The following is a 22,368-nucleotide window of genomic DNA, read 5'->3' as shown; positions in this document are numbered from 1 at the left end:
GAGTATTCAGTATTACTTTCTTGTCCAAATTCAAAGTTAGTCGTCATGGTGCAGTTTTTGTTGCCAACCTGGTCCATTATTTTTAAGAATGACAGCACAAATACACTTTACGTATACGATTTGGATTGATAAATCAATACTTTAAGTCATCAAGAAAATTCTGTGTCACTTTGTGAAACGTTAGTACAACATATTTAATGTGATTCCTCTGCGGACACCTGTGTGAACTTGAGGAGAACTGACTTCATACATCCACTAAAGATAGTGAGACTTCAAACATGATGGAAACATGATGCAATGGCATTCACACATTCATAAGTGTGACTTAAAGGCACAATATGTAAGATTTTTGGATTAAAATATCCAAAAACCACTAGCACAGCTTGTGTTGACTTGTGTACTTGCATTATCCCAAATGTTTTCAACACTGTTTAAATCCAGATAAATCAGCTATTTTAACCAGTGTGACGTCCCGTGTCATTGCATCTCTTGTCAATGACGTCATGCCATCGATTTCCAGTTTAACTTTAACCATGGAAACACTGAAGATGGTTTAATATGTTATGTATTTTATTAGACACATGAGCAACTCTTTGGATACATTCATCGACAGAAAACTAATCTTTGTTATATAGCTCAACACGGTTAGTCTTATTAGCTGTGTTTCCATCCAAAGTTGCGAATTTAACTTATGCGCAAAATTGCAATATCGCAAAAAACGTTTGCGAATAAAGCACCGTTTCCATCCAGCGAGTCAAAGAGAACAAATTCGATAAACTGGTGCTAAATATCGCGTAGGAGAAGCCACCGTATATAATAATTTTCGTATATAATAAATTATTTGCATCTCAGAGCGCGCAGATGAAACTCAATAAACGCGTTATCTTGCTTTCAGAGGCGGATGCTGCTGTTTGGGAACGCAGTCATGTGAGAGTTCTGGGAAGAATTATACCGAACCACACTGACGACAGACTTCTGAATGACTAAAACAGCATTTCAGTTGCTTTGCAACAAGATGTTTCCGCTGGTTAGTACGGTTATGCCGTCCTATCGTGCAAAGTCACATGATTTTTTTTTTTGATGCGCATCGAGGAATTTATTCGGTAAATGTGTTTCCATCATAGTTTATCCACATGTTTTCTTATCGCGTAGAAAATTTATCAGACTCAAACGAGCGCATACGTTTTTTTATGCGCGTTTTTAGAATTTATGCGTCTTGGTGTTTCCATCCAGCGTTTTTTGATGCGATATACCAAAATGTGCATAAAAATTGGTGGATGGAAACATAGCTATTGTTTGAATCTCTTGTTTTCTTGATTTACCGCGAGTAACATGTTTGTACCATGACAAAACACTATTCTGTCAGATATGCTAACATGGCTAACATAGCTTTATTTGTAGTAACACTAATATAGCATTTTCTCCATCATACAATGTTTTAAAATGAATTGCATGCCATTTAGCGACACAAGCCATTCATTGTTTATTAATATGATATTCTAATATCGATCTAGCTTACTGCAATGTGCAACAAGTATCTCATAGCAGCCACAGAGCAAACGCACGAAGTAATGTTATAATATAACTTTCAACACACTTGTTTTGACCAAGTAAAACAGCGCTGCGTTACCCCACCATTTTAATTAGTCAGATAAACTGACCTGAATGTGTAGTAATTCACCACTCGCGGCTGTTTTATTAGAATGAAATAAAATAATGTGAATTTAAGTGATCAAATGAAACTGTAACAAAGTTCAGGGAAGACGGAGGCTGACATTAAACGTTACTTTAATCGTTAAGTAAACATAAACAACAAAACGAAAGGAGCGGCCAACTGCGGCATATAAGCATAATAAAAAAAGCAATGTAAAATGTCCCACGGCTCTCGGCTTCGCCTTGCTTCATACCACAATAACGTTAATAAACTTTAACACATTAGCTCATCCATGAAACCTATTCCCGATGAATTGCTGTGAAGTCGACCGCTCCCATGATTCCACGGTCATTCATGGCGCCTTTATTGTTTTGAATAAGCGACCTCTAGTGGCGAAAATTTACATATTGTGCCTTTAAGTGTCCAAATACATTTCGAGGACACTCTATATTATATAGTTAGAAAAATTTACATTTGTCTCGACACATTTTGAGAGATAATCATTGCTTTAATGTGTCCATCTCCCTTTTGTGCCTAGGCCAGCAGAATATATATTTATTCCTTGAGGGCAGATAATTGTTTAAACATTTTGTTTGTTATCTCCCTCTTGTGCGTCATCCTTGTGGGCCTCGTGAGGCATCCAGTATTACACTGAGCATTCATAGTGCTCCATGTGTTTTCCCTCCCTTGGGTTTCCCTTTTCAGAAAGCGCTCTCTATCTGCCTGCTTTTTAAATGGATGCGGTTCAACTGCAAACACAACCGGATTTGTTGGTGTGAGAGGGTATTTTGGACACTGTGTTTACAGCACACACACAGGACAGTCAGAGGGGAAACCTGCTCACCACTATATCAAATGAGATCTTTCATGATCCTGGCCACTTATTTTGGATGCTCTGTGAGGTGTTTTTTAAGCAAAGTTTTGGCCTGTGGTTTGAGACGATCTTCGTTTTCCAGTGGAGTCTTGCAGGTCTCCACCTGTCACGTAAGAACGTGGGTGATTTACTTCACAGAAAGCGCTGACCATGGCGTCGGTGTGTGTGTGTCTGGGCAAAGTTCCAGTATCACAACTGTGCGTTTACCTGAGTTAATACGGTTGGGTCTTATTTTACTGTGATATGCATGGCTTGCACTTTAAAACATCCAATGTAACATTTAATATCGGCCCATGTCATTCCTCTGCAACAATTTCCTGGCCATGGGGGCTGAAATTCAAGCATACCATGAAACATAGACTCCTCTGCTGTCTGTCCAATGTGTTTGAACCTGTTCTTTTCAATCAGACAGCGCCTTTGAAATTCGCTTTGTTCACAAAGCCATTCTTCCCGATATTTCCCTAGTGTTAGTAATCAAAAACCGGTTTGCAGTCAAAGTGGTTCTTTTTTTTTAAAACGCTGCAACCAAATGATTTTTCCTGAGATTGTTACGATGACGGTTCTTGAACCACAGTGTTCTGGAACTAGAATCCCATTTAGTTTCTTTATAGAGAAAATTATTTTTTAGCAATAACATTATAGATATACAAATTCTTCTGTAGAAGCTCCATTTATATATTCATTTATTTTCCATTTTTAGAAAAATGGTGTAAAGCATATTAACAGAAGAATTATTTAATAATATATATATATATATATATATATATGATCAGTTTATTTTTTGCTTTAAATCAGAGTTTGTAAAGTTGTGGAGTTTGTTGGTTTGGTTAACTTTTTAATGAAGATTTATTTTTTAAATCTCTATGGAGAAAATAAACGAGCAAAATACTTTAAGAATCAAGGCTGTCAAAACAAACTTTTGTGAACAAACGACTCTTATGAGTGATTCGGTCTCAAACTCATTTTGCTTTGAATCAATCAAATGATGTGAATTATTAGGGACTGAAATTATGATGATAACAACAAAATCTTCTTTTAAGTGGAAACAGAATTTTATATTTCCTACATTTCCACCAGGGTTATTATAGTTAAATACAAACTAAAACCATAAATTATTTTCATTAATTCAAATAAAATAAATTTGATTTAAAATGAAGTAAATTGCAAACAAACAAACAAACTTTAACTTATTTTATTTCAAGGCAACATGTCTCATTTTCATTTAGTTTAATTTGATGTGCTAAAATATGAAATAAATAAAATAAAAATGAGTAACTATATAGACAAAAAACTAACACAACAAAATTTCTAAATTCAAATGATTTAACATAAACAATGCATTTTCCAATTTATTTGCTTTAAAGTTGTGATTCATCTTGGAGTATGTTGGTTTAGTTAACTTTTTAATTAAGAATTTTTAATCTGTAATGTAGAAAATAAATAAGCAAAATACTTTCAGAATCAAGGCTGTCAAATAGATTAGTGAACAAACGACTCTTACGAGTCAGTTATTTTTAACGATTCAGTCTCGAACTCATGAGTTATTGGTTTGATTCAGTCACTAAAAAACTAAAATCATAAAAAAATCATTTTTGTTAGTTGAAATAAGAATAAATTTTAACTTAAATTAAATAAAAAAAAACCTTATTTTATTTCAACTGGTTTCCAAGGAAAAATTTCTCATTTTCATTGAGTTTAATTTGATGTACTAAAATATGAAATAAATAATAAAAAAACAAATGAATAAAAACTATATAGACATATTTAAGAAAAAAAAAAACTAATAAAAATGACAAACGCAACAAAATTTCTAAAATTAAAAATAAAAGCCACAATAGTAACTCAGTAATGCTAAAATATAACACTAGTTTCCACACACATTCAATCCCTTCAGCCTCATCTAAAGGTGTAGTTAGTTAGTTATCGATGCGTGTAGCTGTTATCAGAAACCGTTTGTGTACATGAGTGACCGTGATTGTGTGTTTATTTTCAGATTAAGTCCTGATCAGCGTGTGGTCCGTGGGCAGGAAGGATCATGGCCCTGAGCGAGGGCTTCACCGACCTCCGGCCCCTCAGCAACGGTGGATCCTCGACAGCTTACCCTGCCACAAATGCCAACGAAAACCCAGACGAGGACCAGGGAGTATCGGCGTCCACACAGCCTGATGAGCAGACCCAGCTGACGCACTCGGGGCAGAACGGCGGGCTGAAAGCGAACGGAAGCGCGTGTCCATCTTCGCCGAGCTCCTCTTCCACAGATTCTCAGAGGTTGGCCGTTCTGTTGCCCAACGCCCTGCCGCCAGCCTGTTGTGTTTACTGCTCGCCGCGGCAGCCCGTCTGCTGTAATGGGAACCAGCAGGATTGCGCTCTCTTCCAGAGCGCCGTGTCTCCCGCTGCGCTTCACATGGGCTCCTGCTGCGTGCAGGGCGTGCGCTGTTTCTGCATGCAGCATCACTGGCAAGAGCATCTCCAGAACCAACCCAACATGGCCACGCTGAGGTGAGCATCTGTTCTGCACCGCAAACAACTTGTTACATAAAAACTGGATCATTCTGTGGGTGTTTACTGGTGTTCATGTTCTCAGACAATTATATGTTTGTATGGCAACGCTCATAATGTCAATGTGTGCAACTTTATTAATCACACGTCATTGCTACATTAAAGGATTAGTTCACTTCAGAATTTAAATTTTCTGATAATTTACTCACCCTCATGTCATTCAAGATGTTTATGTCTTTCTTCAGTTGAAAAGAAATTAAGGATTTTGAGGAAAACATTCCAGGATTTTTCTCCATATAGTGGACTTCACTGGGGTTCAACGGGTTGAAGGTCTAAATGTCAGTTTCAGTGCAGCTTCAAAGAGCTCTACATGATCCCAGATGAGGAATAAGAGTCTTATCTAGAGAAACCATCGCTCATTTTCTAAAAAAAAAAGAAAAATTATATACTTTTTAACCATAAATGCTCATCTTGCTCTGCTCTGCGATGTGCCACGCATTACATAATCACGTTGGAAAGGTCACGCGTGACGTAGGCAGAAGTACCGATCCAGTGTCTACAAAGAGAAGGTGCAAAGACTAAGTCAAACAGCCTTTACAAAAAAAGGTAAAACAACGATGTCGGATGATTTTAAAGTTGGAGGAGAAAATGAGATGGAGTTTTTCGCCCTACCGCGGTACTTCCGCCTTTACTTTTTTTTTTTTCGCGGTACTTGTGACCTTTCCAATGTGATTACGTAATGCGTGGCGCATCAGCAAGACGAGCATTTGTGGTTAAAAAGTATATAATTTTTAATTTTTTTTTAGAAAATGACCAATGGTTTCTTTAGATAAGACCCTTATTCCTCATCTGGGATCATGTAGAGCTCTTTGAAGCTGCACTGAAACTGACATTTGGACCTTGAACCCGTTGAACCCCAGTGAAGTCCACTATATGGAGAAAAATCCTGGAATGTTTTCCTCAAAAACCTTCATTTCTTTTCAACTGAAGAAAGAAAGACATGAACATCTTGGATGACATGGAGGTGAGTAAATTATCAGGAAAATTGAATTCTGAAGTGAACTAATCCTTTAATTTGTCTCTATATTCAATATTTGCAAAATATTGAAGATCTAAGAAAGCACTTCAGGCAACATACAAACATGTTTTACTAATTGTAAACTTGCGATTTTTACTGTTTTAAACTCATCAAGATTACATTATGGAAACTTGTTTCCGCCACAGAATAAAACAATTTAAAAGATGATTGCAGCTTTTTATCTCACAATTCTGACTTTTTTCTCAGAACTGTGTGTTATAAAGTCAGAATTGTGAGAGATAAACTAGCAATTGTGAGAAAAATGTCAATTGTGAGACATAAATTTGCAGTTGAGAGTAATAAAGTCCAGTCCTGAGGGGAAAAAAGACTTTTTTTGTGAATGTGAATTGTTTACTATGTGAATATATAGTAAAATGTCATTTATTCCTGTGATCAAAGGTGAATTTTCAGCATCATTACTCCAGTCTTCAGTGTCACATGATCCTTCAGAAATCATTCTAATATGATGATTTGCTGCTCAAGAAACATTTCTGATTATTATCAGTGTTGAAAACAGTCATATTTTTGTGGAAACCGTGATACATTTCATTTATCATGATTCTTCGATGAATAGAAAGTTCAAAAGTACAGCATTTATTTGACATATAAATCTTTTGAAACATTATAAATGTCTTTAGTGTCACTTTTAGTCAATTTAATGCATCCTTGCTGAATAAAAGTATTAATTTCTTAAAAAAAAAAAAAATAGATTAAGGTCCAATTCTCACTATTAACTAACTATTAACTACGACTTTTGTTCAATAAACTCCCAATTACTGCTTATTAATAGTTAGTAAGGTAGTTGTAAAGTTTAGGTATTGGGTAGGATTGTGGGATGTAGAATATGCGCATGCATAATAAGACATTTAATATCTGCATTAATATCTGCTAATATGCATGCTAATAAACAAGTTAATAGTGAGAACTGGACTTATCTTACTGACCCCAAACTTTTGTACTGCAGTGTAAAGGCATGTGGAAGTAGGATTTTAAACAAACATTGTGCTTCTTTATAGCTGTATTGGTCTGGACTTTATTGATGAGGCAGGTTGCTTTAGATGGTCAGAGATGAAGAGGAACCACATGGGTCACTGTAAATCAACATCTTTTACGCAGACAGGAGCATGTCAAGTATCTGTTTGATCTGTTTCTGCTGGATTAAGTTGAGGATAATTGGCAATGACGCAGACGATCACCTCCATGATTCTCCATCAGCCTTTTGATCTCACCTGATTTGAAATCACGCATGCACGTCGTGTCTGTGTGTGATTCATCTGATGTTTCTTGAATCTGGGCAGCCTTTCTGCTTTCTTTTTTGAGCAGCGGGTGGTTGAGAAGCTCATTGTGCTGTCATGATGTTGGACTTTTCTTCACTGTTATCTGGAAGCACATGAGAAAGATCTGTGGAGGTTGGCAGCGTTCTGAACTTCATTTATCCTCACGTGCCACTCAGGATGGAAACACTTTAGATTAATATTTATTTTTTTTGTTTTGTTTATATTTGTTTGTTTAAATGAATAATTATTAATTTAGCTAAATATTATTATATATAGATAGTTAGTTAGCTATTTAGCTACATAAATAACCAAATAAATAGATAAAAGTAGCGAAATAATACATACAGTATCTCACAGAAGTGAGTACACCCCTCACATTTTTGTAAATATTTTATTATATCTTTTCATGTGACAACACTGAAGAAATGACACTTTGCTACAATGTATAGTAGTGAGTGTACAGCTTGTATAACGGTGTAAATTTGCTGTCCCCTCAAAATAACTCAACACACAGCCATTAATGTCTAAACCGCTAGCCACAAAAGTGAGTACACCCCTAAGTGAAAATGTCCAAATTGGGCCCAAAGTGTCAATATTTTGTGTGGTCACCATTATTTTCCAGCACTGCCTTAACCCTCTTGGGCATAGAGTTCACCAGAGCTTCACAGGTTGCCACTGGAGTCCTCTTCCACTCCTCCATGACGACATCACGGAGCTGGTGGATGTTAGAGACCTTGCGCTCCTCCACCTTCCGTTTGAGGATGCCCCACAGATGCTCAATAGGGTTTAGGTACCTTCAGCTTCTTTAGCAAGGCAGTGGTCGTCTTGGAGGTGTGTTTGGGGTCGTTATCATGTTGGAATACTGCCCTGCGGCCCAGTCTCCGAAGGGAGGGGATCATGCTCTGCTTCAGTATGTCACAGTACATACTGGCATGTACAGTACAGTGCCGGCAGCACTCATGCAGCCCCAGACCATGACACTCCCACCACCATGCTTGACTGTAGGCAAGACACATTTGTCTTTGTACTCCTCACCTGGTTGCCGCCACACACGCTTGACACCATCTGAACCAATTAAGTTTATCTTGGTCTCATCAGACCACAGGACATGGTTCCTTAGTCTGCTTGTCTTCAGCAAACTGTTTGCGGGCTTTCTTGTGCATCATCTTTAGAAGAGGCTTCCTTCTGGGACGACAGCCATGCAGACCAATTTGATGCAGTGTGCGCCGTTTGGTCTGAGCACTGACAAACACAACCTCTGGATATGACGCTGAGCACGTGCACTCAACTTCTTTGGTCGACCATGGCGAGGCCTGTTCTGAGTGGAACCTGTCCTGTTAAACCGCTGTATGGTCTTGGCCACCGTGCTGCAGCTCAGTTTCAGGTTCTTGGCAATCTTCTTATAGCCTACGCCATCTTTATGTGGAGCAACAATTCTTTTTTTCACATCCTCAGAGAGTTCTTTGCCATGAGGTGCCATGTTGAACTTCCAGTGACCAGTATGAGAGAGTGAGAGCGATAACACCAAATTTAACACACCTGCTCCCCATTCACACCTGAGACCTTGTAACACTAATGAGTCACATGACACCGGGGAGAGAAAATGGCTAATTGGGCACACATTGACACATTGGCTAATTGGACATTTTTACTTAGGGGTGTACTCACTTCTGTGAGATACTGTAGCTAAATAAAGATTTATTTACTTACTATTTATATAGATTTTTATGGTAGTTTTTTTTTGTTTGTTTGTTTTTAGCATCTAAATAAATAGCTAACTACAATATATATATATATATATATATATATATATATATATATATATATATATATATATATATATATATAGTAGTTAGCTGTTTATTTAGATTATAAACTGTAGATAAAAATGGCTTATGGACATTGAATCGTGTGTGTGTGTATGTATATGTGTGTGTGTGTATATATATATATATATATATAAATATAAAACACTACTGAAACAGGAAAAAAAATGGCTAAATAAACATAAAAGAGGCATTATTATGCATTATTTATTTACTTTTTACTTTTTATATTGCTATTTTAAGAATTTTAGTATTATGTATATTATATATATATATATATATATATATATATATATATATATATATATATATATATATATATATATATATATATGATATACCTAAAATAAGCTATAATTTTTAGCATATATAAAGCTATATATATATTAGCATATTGCAAGTTTTAGTAATAGACACATGTATATCACACAAACTGGTTAATAATCATTATTTGAGCATGTTGAGACTGTGATATTAACATCTCTAGCTGATAAATTTGCAAAAATTGGCCGTAACCAATATGGTTTGGTGATATATTGTGCCTCTCTAATTGTCATAGTAGCTGCAGGATGTCCAGGAATGATGCAGCAGAGACTGACGGCAGCTGATCTTCCACCTGAGGAATGATTGATTGTTTTTGTTGACTGAAAAAAAGGGAGCTGACATGTAGCCATCTGGGTTCATGTCACATGTTTAACCTTTTCTGACACGCTTCATTTACCTGACCAGAACTTTTCTTCTGCATTTCCCACCCTGCCCTAACCAGGTGCAACACGATGAAGCGAGTGTGAGATTTGGATGTGCGAATGACATTTTGTTGGTCAGTTAGTTTCTGCTCCCCTCAGCTGCTAATTAAACATCAGATATGTTCTGATTGGCTGATTTTTTTCAGCATTACCACTTTCACTTAGGACAGAAACAATGCTTAAGAGAGGAAACTTGTCTTGTCGTGCCTGGTTAAGACTGCGTAAGTCAACAGATGCTTCAGTCAGCTTTTCCAGTTCCTTTTCAGGAAGATGTTTAATCAATGTCAAACAGAAACTTTGATAAATTTCTCCCAGTGTTTAAAGAATCACATGAAGCTTCCAGTTCTTTGTTGCAGGACAGCCAGACTTGGAAGATATTCATGAAACATGCAGAGCTTTGTTTGTGTGTGTGTGTGTGTGTATGTGTGTGTGTGACAGCTGCAAGCCCCAACCAGCCAACTAGCCTGAAAATGATCTTTGTGTTCTCAATTTCAGGGTGTCATTTTGAGAAGCCTTTACATGTTATCAGGAACAACAACTGTTTAGCTCATGTCTCTCAATCTCCTTAACTTGAATTCTGATTTTGACACCTGCGATTTATCTAATCATTGAATGCAAGCGAATTCTCAACCGACCGTCTTGATCACGTGATCTTGATCAAGAGATCCAGTAACAAGCGGTCGAGTTTGCTGCAGAGTTCTTCCGTACAAACCCGAAAATTATACTAGTTTATAGCCAGATGAAACATACTGACATTCTCAACAACAGGAGAAACATTGAGCCACAACGATACAGCTAGAAGGCTTTTCAATCCACAAATCACCAACATTTACCATGGGTTTACTGTTGGAAAACTAACTGAAACCATGGTATGTGGAATATTCATATTGAATTTTATTGTATGTGGGATATTCATATTGAATTTGATTATATTATTCATATAGATATTAAATGTATTAAATTGGACCTATAATGGCCCTTTCTCAACATGTAATTTAAGTCTCTGGTGTCTCCAGAATGTGTCTGTGAAGTTTCAGCTCAAAATACCCCACAGATCATTTATTATAGCTTGTCAAATTTGCCCCTATTTGGGTGTGAGCAAAAACACGCCGTTTTTGTGTGTGTCCCTTTAAATGCAAATGAGCTGCTGCTCCCGGCCCCCTTTCCAGAAGAGGGCAGAGCTTTAACAGCTCACGCTTCGGTTGCTCAACAACAACAACAAAGCTGGAGAATCTCACGCAGACAAAATGACGAAAGTGTTCATCCTTACATTGTTCAGACTGGAGTCGGACACTGATGGAGAGACTCAGGAAGAAGTTACAACATTTAGAATGAAACTGGACGTTTCTGAATGGTTAGTGGATAAATTTATGTAGTTGCTGTGGAGTTGATTCAACTCATCGACTAGCATGTGCCGTCATGTTAATCTTTTGTGCAAATCCAGCGTTGAATTGACCGTCGTTTGTGAAGCAGTCCGGAGTAAAATGACGGCATGGTAACAACACTCTACTACAACAACTCTTCCTCTTCTCTAAAGCAGCATAACATGGCCTCGCCCCCTTTGTTGCGTGTTTTCGGGGGCGGGGTTTATGTAAATTTTGGGGTTTGTGTTGTCACTAATCTTGAAAGTTTGTTGTAGTCCTTAAACAGAATTCTTTAAAAGAAAATATCTCCCTTTGCGTTGAACTTTGAGAGTCATAACTTTGCAGATGTTGTTTATACTCAAACAGCAACATTACACACTAACTAAAGTTTAAAAAAAAAATGTTCCTGTTTTTGTTAATGAGCATAAATTTACATCTGCATCTCAACTCAAGCTACTGCTACTGTCAAATATGCATTTCTAAGAGACAAAACATATGTAATATTAGGCCTAATTTGTGAAATTTTTACCTTTTTAGCAAGTCTTTGTCATATTCTGATGATAAAACCACAATTAACTGGTTTCCACAACTTGTTGGGAAAAAAAGGTGTCCAGCCTTAAGCTACACTTTTTCTCTTGGTGTTTTGGATGTTGAGTTTTGCTTAAAAGCTTTATTAATGCTGTCATTTGTTTTCTGAATGTGTCACAGCCCTGGAAAGATTGATACACAAACACTACAAGCGTTTAATCCCTGACCGGTCTCGCTTTAGCTCCAAAGTTTGCTCTGCACTCCAAACAGGAACACATGCAGCCGAGCGGAACCAGGGTTTCCAAACCCCCTCGGTGCTCCTGATCTACCATACCGCCACTCCACTTACTTCAACATTACTTTTGGCAGCTCAATTGCATTTTAGCACCGGCCAAAGGATGTTTTTTTAGCTAAATGGTGCCATAAGCAGTTTTATTCCATTATTCATTGCATGCATAAATGTCAAAGTTTTGGGTCCGCTTTGAAAACTACTTTTAAGAGGTCTTGTCAGGTTCTGCTCAGGTTTTTAGCTTTTGAATGTTGTTTTGCATGCAATGCAAGGTCAAGAGGTGCATGTGTGTCTGAGCTGCACGCTAGCATGAATGAAACAATTACAGTTGATGCATCTTGAGTCTGTTCGTGTATAGGGTGCGTGAGGAACCCTTAGAGCTGGTGAAGATGCCCAGTGAAGATCAAAGCCCACCTGATCCCATAAACCATGATCAAAGACACCGAGCAAGCAGGACCCAGTCATAACCTCAAATTAGGCCGATGTCTAGCTTGCTTATTCTCGTTTACTAAACAGATTGAAGCCTGTAGAAGGGTGAGGGAACAGCTGGAATGTATTAAGTCGATCTGGGAGCGTCTTGTATTTGATGCTAACGCTACAGGTGCAGTTATTATTATCCTGATCAAAGAGAAGATCCTTGCAGCAATTGCACTAGAACGTTTTTAGTCCACTTCTAATAAATCGTGGCTTTATTAAAAAATGTTTCATCAGGAACCGTCACAGCATGTACAGTTAGCCCAGGGTTTTCATCCTGGTGTCTAATAGTTGAGTGCACAGGTATGCAACTTTTACAGAATCTTTAGTATTAAGAGAAAACAATATTGTTAGAATCACTTGAAGAACATTTTTTTTCCAGCTGATGAATGATTAAAAACAATGACAGCCAATCAGAATCCACCAGACTTTAAAGAGCTTGAGATTTTAAGCAGCAGATGGAAAAACTGCAGAGTAAATAATAAAGAGAATGATATCATCCGCTGGTGTGGACGCTATTATAGTTATCGTTATACTTATTGTTCTTGGTGTGAACAGTCCTTAAAGCTTCTTGTTTTAAAGCAGTACATCATGTCACACATGGTTAGGACATGGTTGCAATTGCAAAATTGCAATACTAATATTTAAGTTAGTATTAATTTTCAAACATTAAGCTTTTATTTTGATAGAAAACGGCAGGGAGCTTCTCCTTTGTTGATTAAACGCTTCTCATTACAAATTTGGGAAGATGATCATGTTGCATTTTCAAGTGCATGTTTATAAGTGTCCCAAAATCAGAGCAGGTTTGTCTGGAGTGACATTTATTGTGAATCGAGACGCTGAACACACCAGATCATGAGCTGCTTGCGTGTAAAAGAACACAGTGCCGTGCTTCACTCTGACACACGCAGCGCATATATTTAATCAAACTGCAGCCTTTGCTATTATTTAAAGGGGACCCATAATACAAGATGTAATATAAGTCTCTGGTGTCTCCAGAATGTGTCTTTGAAGTTTCAGCTCAAAATACCCCACAGATCATTTATTATAGCTTGTCAAATTTGCCCCTATTCGGGTGTGAGCAAAAACACACCGTTTTTGTGTGTGTCCCTTTAAATGCAAATGAGCTGCTGCTCCCGGCCCCCTTTCCAGAAGAGGGCGGAGCTTTAACAGCTCACGCTTTGTTTGCTCAACAACAACAAAGCTGGAGAATCTCACGTAGCCAAAATGAGGATTGTCAGTAACGGTGTTCAGCCTTACATTGTTCAAACCGGAGTCGACACTGATGGAGAGACTCAGGAAGAAGTTACAACTTTTAGAATGAAACTGGACGTTTCTGAATGGTTAGTGGATAAATTTATGTAGTTGCTGTGGAGTTGATTCAACTCATCGACTAACACATGTTAATCTTTTGTGCAAATCCAGCGTTGAATTGACCCTCGTTTGTGAAGCAGTCCGGCGTAAAATGACGGCATGTCAGCAACACTCTACTACAACAACTCTTCCTCTTCTCTAAAGCAGCCCAACATGGCCTCACAGCCTTTGTCGCGTGTTCTCGGGGGCGGGGTTTATGTAAATTTTAGGGTTTGTGATGTCACTAACCCGGGAAGAAGCTCGTTGTAGTCCTTAAAAAGCGATTTCTGTGAAAGAAAATATCTCCCTTTGTATTAAACTTTGAGCGTTGTAACTTTGCAGATGTTGTTTATGCTCAAACAGCAACATTACACACTAACTAAAGTTAAAAAAAGTGAAATCAAAATCAAGGACCTGTTTAATTGCACTGAACCATATCAAGATTTCTGCTTCATTTCGATTAAATGTGCAGCCCCTAAGATCCAGTAAGGAATTTTCCATAGAAGTCCCGTCTATCTGTCTTGGCATCTCTCAAAGTCTCGCTCTCTTACCTGTCTCTGCAAATTTCCTGCCTTCACCTTTCATTTCCTCTCGTCCTGGTTGTGTTTTCCTCTCTCATTCACACTCAAAACCTTCTTTCTACCTTGAATCCCACACCCTCCTCTAAGACTCATGAGAAAAACACCAGTACTGTCTGGCTTTGCGTCTGGGGTCGTGAACTTGTTGCTGAGAAGATCCTGTGGCCTACAAAGAACCTGAATTTAGTGAGAGAATCAAGCTCAACCTTTGAATTCTCAATCAAGCTTTTTGCCTGTCTGATGTTTGCTGAAGCTGCATCATGATATTGTACGCAAACAAAGAACTCTGCCTGCGGTGTGCCGCTTGCTAAATGAGTTTGGCCCATGTCTAGACATGCTTGATATCAAAGCAGAGTCTATGTTGCTATTCACGCACTCTAAGAGTTGAATGAAATGATTCTCAAAGGGCACCTATTATGCTCTTTTTCAGTCTTGATGTTTTTGGGCTCTACTAGAACAGGTTTTCATGTTCATTATTTTCCTCATATTCTCCATTGTTGCAGCTCCTCTCTTCCCAGTCTATCAGTATCGCTCTGTTTAGTTCCTGTCTCTGAAGCCCCGCCTTCTGAAAAGCACAATGTGTTCTGATTGGTCGGCTGGACCAGTGTGTTGTGATTGGACAAGCGCTTTGAGCATGTTTGGGAAATGTCACGCCCCTTACTATAATTGCCAGTTTCAACACACTACTAACTAACTCAACCAGGCCCCGCCCCTTTATTCTGCGTATGAATTATTTAAATGAGGAATATTTGTTCCCGGAAGAATAACTCCCGCTGGAGTTCCATTTCTTTTTAAATAGTGGAACAGAATAGTGTAATTCGATTCCAAAAGGCAATTCTTTTTAACACATTCAAAACATACAGCGACTAGTATAGTCCAAACAACTCTTGAATAAAGAGTCTTATGAGTCATTTCTTTTTAGTGAATCAAACACTTCATGTGTTTAGTCTTATAAGAGTTTAATCAGTCCCTTGAAAGGTACTCAGATGAGTTTTATAAAAATTGAATGAATGGCAGATTGTTTTTGAATACGTAAACGCTAGAAAAAAGTGCAACACTTAGTCTACAAACATGAACTGAACTTTATTTCTTTAAAACAATTGTGTTTCACTTCAAGGATGACATTTTAACTTTTTGAGTTGAGTTGGTTGATCATCAATATTTGGTTTGTTGAATACATAAACCCATATTTTTATTGCATTTATTTAATACATAAAACTATATATTTTTTTTTTCATGCATGTATTATTTTACATTAGTTTATGCATTTGGCAGACACCTTTATCCAAAATGACTTGCATTGCATTCAAGGTATACATTTTATTTATTGGTTCATGGATTCACTGGGAAATGAACCCTTGATCTTGGCAATTTTTCAACTATTTCTTCATCAAAAGCACTAAAGAATCATTGTAGTAATCAAAAAGTGGATCAGGATTGATAAATCCCTTATGATTCATAGATTTATATTCATAATTGAAATGAATGTACAAGAACTACTGGTCTGTGGCGATGAAAATCATTCGTTTCATTATGTTTCTAACATGATGGTTGGAGGTTTCTTCAAATATGAGTGATGGTAATAGTTGTTTTTGCCTTAACTAAATCACACTATGCAACAGAGCTGAACATTTACATTAACAGACATTTATTAGAGGTGCTAGTTAACCAAAGCTAAATAATCTTTAAAGGGGTGGTTGATTATGATTTCACTTTTTTAACATCATTACTAACAATCGTTGTTTTGGCTGCGTGAGATTCTCCAGCTTTGTTGTTGTTGAGCAATCGAAGCGTGAGCTGTTAAAGCTCCGCCCTCTTCTGGAAAGGGGGCCGGGAGCAGCAGCTCATTTGCATTTAAAGGGACACACACAAAAACGGCGTGTTTTTGCTCACATCCAAATAGGGGCAAATTTGACAAGCTATAATAAATGATCTGTGGGGTATTTTGAGCTGAAACTTCACAGACACATTCTGGAGACACCAGAGACTTATATTACATCTTGTGAAAGGGGCATTATAGGTACCCTTTAATTCACAAAATATCTTTTACACTTGAGTTTAGTACTTTATTTGGGCATTTATGCCACAGCAAATTTTGATGCATTTTGCCCAATTTATGTTAAATTTAAGTGCCAAGAAATGTGTTAATCACCCCTGATTTCTCACAGGAATCGCAATTCATCATATTATTCAAAGCGTCATTTGTTCTGCATTTCGTAGTTTGGCACTTAAGCTGTCGAATACTTGCAGTAGGAGGCCAGTAGATAATGAAGATGTTTCTTGGACAGCTTGTAACTGTTTGCCACAGTGTTGAAATCCAGCCTCCCTGCCTGGAGTCCATATATCCACATATGTCAAAGCAAAGAATGTGGAGATATCAGGCGTTGACCTCTAGACCTCGCAGCGCTCGTGGATTGAGCCTTCTCCATTTCTGCACATGTGTGCATGTCATTCACATGTGTGCGTTTGGGTTTGTTCTCAGCTGTTGCTATTATAGTTACAGTAAAGCCAAATAAAAGCTGTAAACATTTTAAATTTCAGCCTGAAGATAATTCTGATTTGCAGTGTTTTGCTCACCAAGGCTGCATTTATATATTTTAATCTATTTTAAGAATTTTCAGCATCATTACTCCAGTCTTCAGTGTCACATGATCCTTCAGAAATCATTTTAATATGCTGATTTGCTGCTCATTATTATCAGTGTTGAAAACAGTTTTGCTGCTTCATATTTTTGTGGAAAGCATGATGCATTTCTTTCAGGATTCTTTGATGAACAAAGTTCAAAAGAACAGCATTTTTTAAAAAATGGATGTTTTGTAACATTTGTCTGTAAGAGCCATAATTTGAATAATTAAAATTTAACACTAAAAGCATAAATGCTTGAGTAGATGATATTTACATTTTTTTCGGTTTATTTAAGTACATTCGTTGAGTACCCCCTTTTTTACTGTTTTTCTATTGGACTGCATTTAGGCGTCTTTAGGAATTGACATTTCCTTTACGAAATGAAAGAAAGATGGAAAAACACAGTTATTAACTGGACTTTACTTTTGTTTCCCTTTCAGTAAACAATTTAAAAACCTGAATGAAGACCTGAGTCAAAAACATTGTTACTACACTGTCGCTTTTGATCAATTTAAATCATCCTCGCTGAATAAGTGTTAATATCTTAAAAAAAAATAAATAAATAAATAAATCTTACTGACCCAAAACTTTTTGAATAGATGGCTTACATAATCATATCTTGATAGTTTTCAATATTTGGCGATATTCAGTACAGATCTAAATATGTCAGTGTTATGCAGCACTTTTTCTTGGATTTCTCTTAACCCTTTGGTGTTGCTCACGTGGCTGTCAAAAATGACCTTTCTAAATGAAATGAATGTACTATTTTAGTTAGATAATGCTTTTTTATTGAATGTTTTTTATTTTTATGGGATTTTATGGTACTAAATCATATTTATGCAGTAGTTATAATCCATTTTTTCACTTTTTGAGCATAAACTAAACTTAAACTGTCATAAATCTTAAAAATTTGGTCTCTTTTTAAAGACAACACTTGGCAGATTATTGCTGACTTGAAAAACGTTTTAGAAAGTTAACTTAAACTTATAGAATTTTATGCTTATTGTTATGAAAAATGCACTAAAATACTATATTTAATGTTTATATAACACATTTTGCTCTAAAACTGTGAGAAAATCAAAGTCATAAATCTAAACAAGTTGTGTTCCAAATTTGAACTTGATATCTCAAAAAATGAGCTTTCAGTAAGATTTTGTTTGAGCGCAGTACCAAACGCTTCCACTAGATGAAATCTGTTTCCCATTCATTTCCAATGCGCACATTTTTGACCAATTTTTTTTTTTTTTTTTTTCAGGAGAATTTTACTTTTTCTAATCAAGTCCATGATTTTTTGTGTGTGTTTACTTAGCAAGTGCCAAAACCTTTGTGATATTTCGTACCATTACAATGAAGTAAAAAATCAAAAAACAACCACAATATTTTTCGGTCAGAAATGACGTAGAGCACCAGAGGGTTTAACAGCTGAGAAGGTCAGGCAGTAGATCATCAAGTGTGCATGTACTTGACTGAGCTTGAATGTTTTGTGGTGTTTTCTCTCTTCCGAGACTCCACACATTTTTCCATCTTCCTTCTTTGACCTCTGACCCTCGCTCCCTCCGCTACCATTTCATCCCGTCACCACACTGTTGTTTGACCCACTGCCCTGTATTTTCTTCAGTATTTAACCTCCTTAGCTATAAACATTTGTTAGTTCTTAAAACAACATTTCTCCACGCAGTGAGTGATGCAGAAAACCATGCTGTTGTGATGTTATAAAATTGTAATTTTTTTTAGATGCACTATTTAAAAAAAACATGAAATGAGAAGATTGAATTCCACATTTTTTCAGAACACATAGAAAACAAGTAAAGATTTTGGATATGCTATACTAAAATACTGAACTATACTCATTTCTTTTTCTTTTCTGGCTAACCAGAGAACAAAAGTTGCACACATCCAAATATGAAATCACACAGGGGGAAACTCCCAAATAGCATTCAAGAACTGTTGCACTCCAGTCGAATAATCCATCCCGATATCTCACAAACGTTATTCCATTTTGGACCATCTCTCATTCACGCCCTTGAATTCCACAGTCTGTGGCCCAAACATGGAGCGTTCGCTGATAGCGCACTTTATAAATCATTGGATTGGTTTTTTTTTTCCTTGTCCTCGCTGCGTTAACACAGGAAGTGGAGGAAATCTGGTCCTCGTTATTTACTTTTGGGTTTGGTTATTTGATTATCGGCTGTCTGCATGTACTTCTCTCTGATTGCACGGAGAAGGACACATACCTCTGTTTTTAAAGCCTAATGGGACTCACCTTGAGCCCAATATGCAGATGCTTCAAAGTCTGAGTGGTTGCAACATCTGGTTGTTGTATTAACGTGTCCGTTGAACTTTCAAAGGGATTTACGGCCGCTCTAGAAGTCGCCCTGTGGTGAAAAATTCTTGCCAATGGCTTTTGTTCATCTGTGCCTCCCAGTGCCATAGCAACCACTAATTATAGCATTCCATGGATTCCCTTTTAAGACGACGAGGAAGAAAATTACAGCCACCTCTTGGCCCTGTGACCCTACTGCTCCCATCACTATGTAATATAGCAATATTGGTTGCCTTCAAAGATGGCCTGTCTTATGATTTGTTATTAGTTATGTTTGTTTAGGCAAGCACCATTATTACTGTTGCTCATATGTAACTCATCCCGCACCAGACCAGGCTTTTGTCTCAGTAGTGCACCTGTGTGTAGGCCATTATATGATCGATATATGACATATATGCGTGAAGGTTGCTGATTGTGAACAGCTGTGCATTGAGTGCACGGTGATGCGTTTTGGTGTGAGAGCCTCTAATATGAACATCCATGATGGTTTTGATTCAAAAAAAGCAGCAAGAAGAAACTTGGAGACAGCTGTGATTTCCCCACAGGAATGCGTGTTTGAACGGAGAGATCTAGACCTCATACAGTGTGCAGTTGGTTAAAAATACACTTTCATGAAAAAACATGTCTCTCCACACAGGTAGTTTTTAATCCACTGTTTGGCTCTTAAATCTAATTGATTTATGCTTTTTACTTTTGTCTTTCAGCCCTCCAAGGCCTTTCCGTTTTCCCAAAAGGTAAGCTCACCGTTGAATTTATTATAATTTAGTATATTTTTTTGTTTGATAAATTATTACAAAGTTATTTAAAATTATTAATTTAAATACTTTTTAAATCTTTATTTTATTACTTAATTGTTTTGCATGAATTTTAAATGGTAATATGTGTTAAATGTGTGATTAAATGTTCTCAATTGCAGTTATGCGGAGCTCATTGCTGATTGGCCGGTGGTGGTGTTGGGGGTGTGTACCGTTCTCATCGTGGTTTGTGCCCTGGTTGGTATCCTCGTGCCCGACCTGCCTGACTTCTCAAATCCACTGCAGGTGAGCCTGAGGAATATTTTTTTGTAGGGATGCAACGAAATTCCAGCTACCGAAAATTTTCAGCTGAAACGGCTATTTTCAGAATGGTTTTGGTGGACTGAAATCTACGGAGCCCTGCACATGACATGCAGAAAAAAGTAGGCTAAATCATGTGGACGATTTACTATTTTGTTCCCTCGATTTGCTAAATCATGCACACAATTTATAAATCGAAGAAATGAAATGGCAAATTGTCCGCACAATTAAGCAAATCGAGGGAACGAAATAGTAAATTGTCCACACAATTTAGCAAATCGAAGAAATGAAATTGTCCGCACAATTAGCAAATCGAAGAAATGAAATTGTCCGCACAATTAGCAAATCGAGGGAACGAAATAGTAAATTGTCCACACAATTTAGCAAATCGAAGAAATGAAATTGTCCGCACAATTAGCAAATCGAGGGAACGAAATAGTAAATTGTCCACACAATTTAGCACATCAAGGGAACGAAATAGTAAATCGTCTGCGCAATTTAGTAAATCTAGGAAATGAAATAGTAAATTGTCCGCACAATTTAGCAAATGGCAGAAATCGTAATAGTAAATCGTCTGCACAATTTAGCAAATCGAGGAAATGAAATATTAAATCGTCCACACGATTTAGCAAATCAAGGAAACGAAATAGTAAATTGTCCACAATTTAGCAAATCGAGGAAACGAAATATTAAATCGTCCGCACGATTTAGCAAATCAAGGAAACGAAATAGTAAATTGTCCACAATTTAGCAAATCGAGGAAATGAAATAGTAAATCGTCTGTGCAATTTTGTAAATCAGCAAATTGAGGAAGCAAAATTGTACATCGTCTGCACGACGATTAGCAAATTGCGGAAATGAAAATACTAAATCACACAATTTACTTTTTTTTTCTTGCAAGTCACATGCAGGGCTCCGTAGAAATTAGTGAACAAAACAGTTTAAGGCCGCATTAACATTCAAGTGACCCAATTCAGATTTTTTTCCTCCCATGTGGCACAGATCGGATATGACCCACAAACGTGTAAGCAGGAAAAAGGCACATGGGTTGCGATATTCTCAGATCGGTTTCAGGCCTCATTCATATGTGGAAATGAATATGAATCGGATACATGCATTTGCGTCTCCCATGTAAGCGGACAGATCATTTCGTCTGCGTCCATTGCAAATTGCACCGTTTTAACTTCCTTTTCGACCTTAGATTGTCCGGGTCAGTATGTCTACTTATATATATATATATATACAGTGGGTACGGAAAGTATTCAGACCCCCTTAAATTTTTCACTCTTTGTTATATTGCAGCCATTTGCTGAAATCATTTAAGTTTATTTTTTTTTCCTCATTAATGTACACACAGCACCCCATATTGACAGAAAGACACAGAATTGTTGACATTTTTGCAGATTTATTAAAAAAGAAAAACTGAAATATCACATGGTCTTAAGTATTCAGACCCTTTGCTCAGTATTTAGTAGAAGCACCCTTTTAAACTAATACAGCCATGAGTCTTTTTCGGAAAGATGGAACAAGTTTTTCACACCTGGATTTGGGGATCCTCTGCCATTCCTCCTTGCAGATCCTCTCCAGTTCTGTCAGGTTGGATGGTAAACGTTGGTGGACAGCCATTTTTAGGTCTCTCCAGAGATGCTCAATTGGGTTTAAGTCAGGGCTCTGGCTGGGCCATTCAAGAACAGTCACGGAGTTGTTGTGAAGCCACTCCTTCGTTATTTTAGCTGTGTGCTTAGGGTCATTGTCTTGTTGGAAGGTAAACCTTCGGCCTAGTCTGAGGTCCTGAGCACTTTGGAGAAGGTTTTCGTCCAGGATA

At 37.3% G+C, this 22,368-nt stretch overlaps 1 protein-coding gene across 2 annotated transcripts in view; it reads left to right on the top strand.

Moving 5' to 3' along the window:
• disp1 (dispatched homolog 1 (Drosophila)) overlaps nucleotides 1–22,368 on the top strand; it is a 63,694-nt gene that overhangs the window by 33,445 nt on the left and 7,881 nt on the right. For both annotated transcript variants that reach the window (XM_051874023.1, XM_051874024.1), the window contains exons 2-4: nucleotides 4,522–5,027; nucleotides 20,193–20,222; nucleotides 20,405–20,528. In XM_051874023.1, the coding sequence (XP_051729983.1) occupies nucleotides 4,564–5,027; nucleotides 20,193–20,222; nucleotides 20,405–20,528 (618 nt within the window). In that variant the 5' untranslated portion in view covers nucleotides 4,522–4,563. The remainder of the gene's footprint in view (nucleotides 1–4,521; nucleotides 5,028–20,192; nucleotides 20,223–20,404; nucleotides 20,529–22,368) is intronic.

Source organism: Ctenopharyngodon idella, chromosome 20, assembly GCF_019924925.1.
Source record: "Ctenopharyngodon idella isolate HZGC_01 chromosome 20, HZGC01, whole genome shotgun sequence".
Lineage (NCBI taxonomy): Eukaryota > Metazoa > Chordata > Actinopteri > Cypriniformes > Xenocyprididae > Ctenopharyngodon > Ctenopharyngodon idella.
This window is presented reverse-complemented; position numbering and strand designations above follow the sequence as displayed.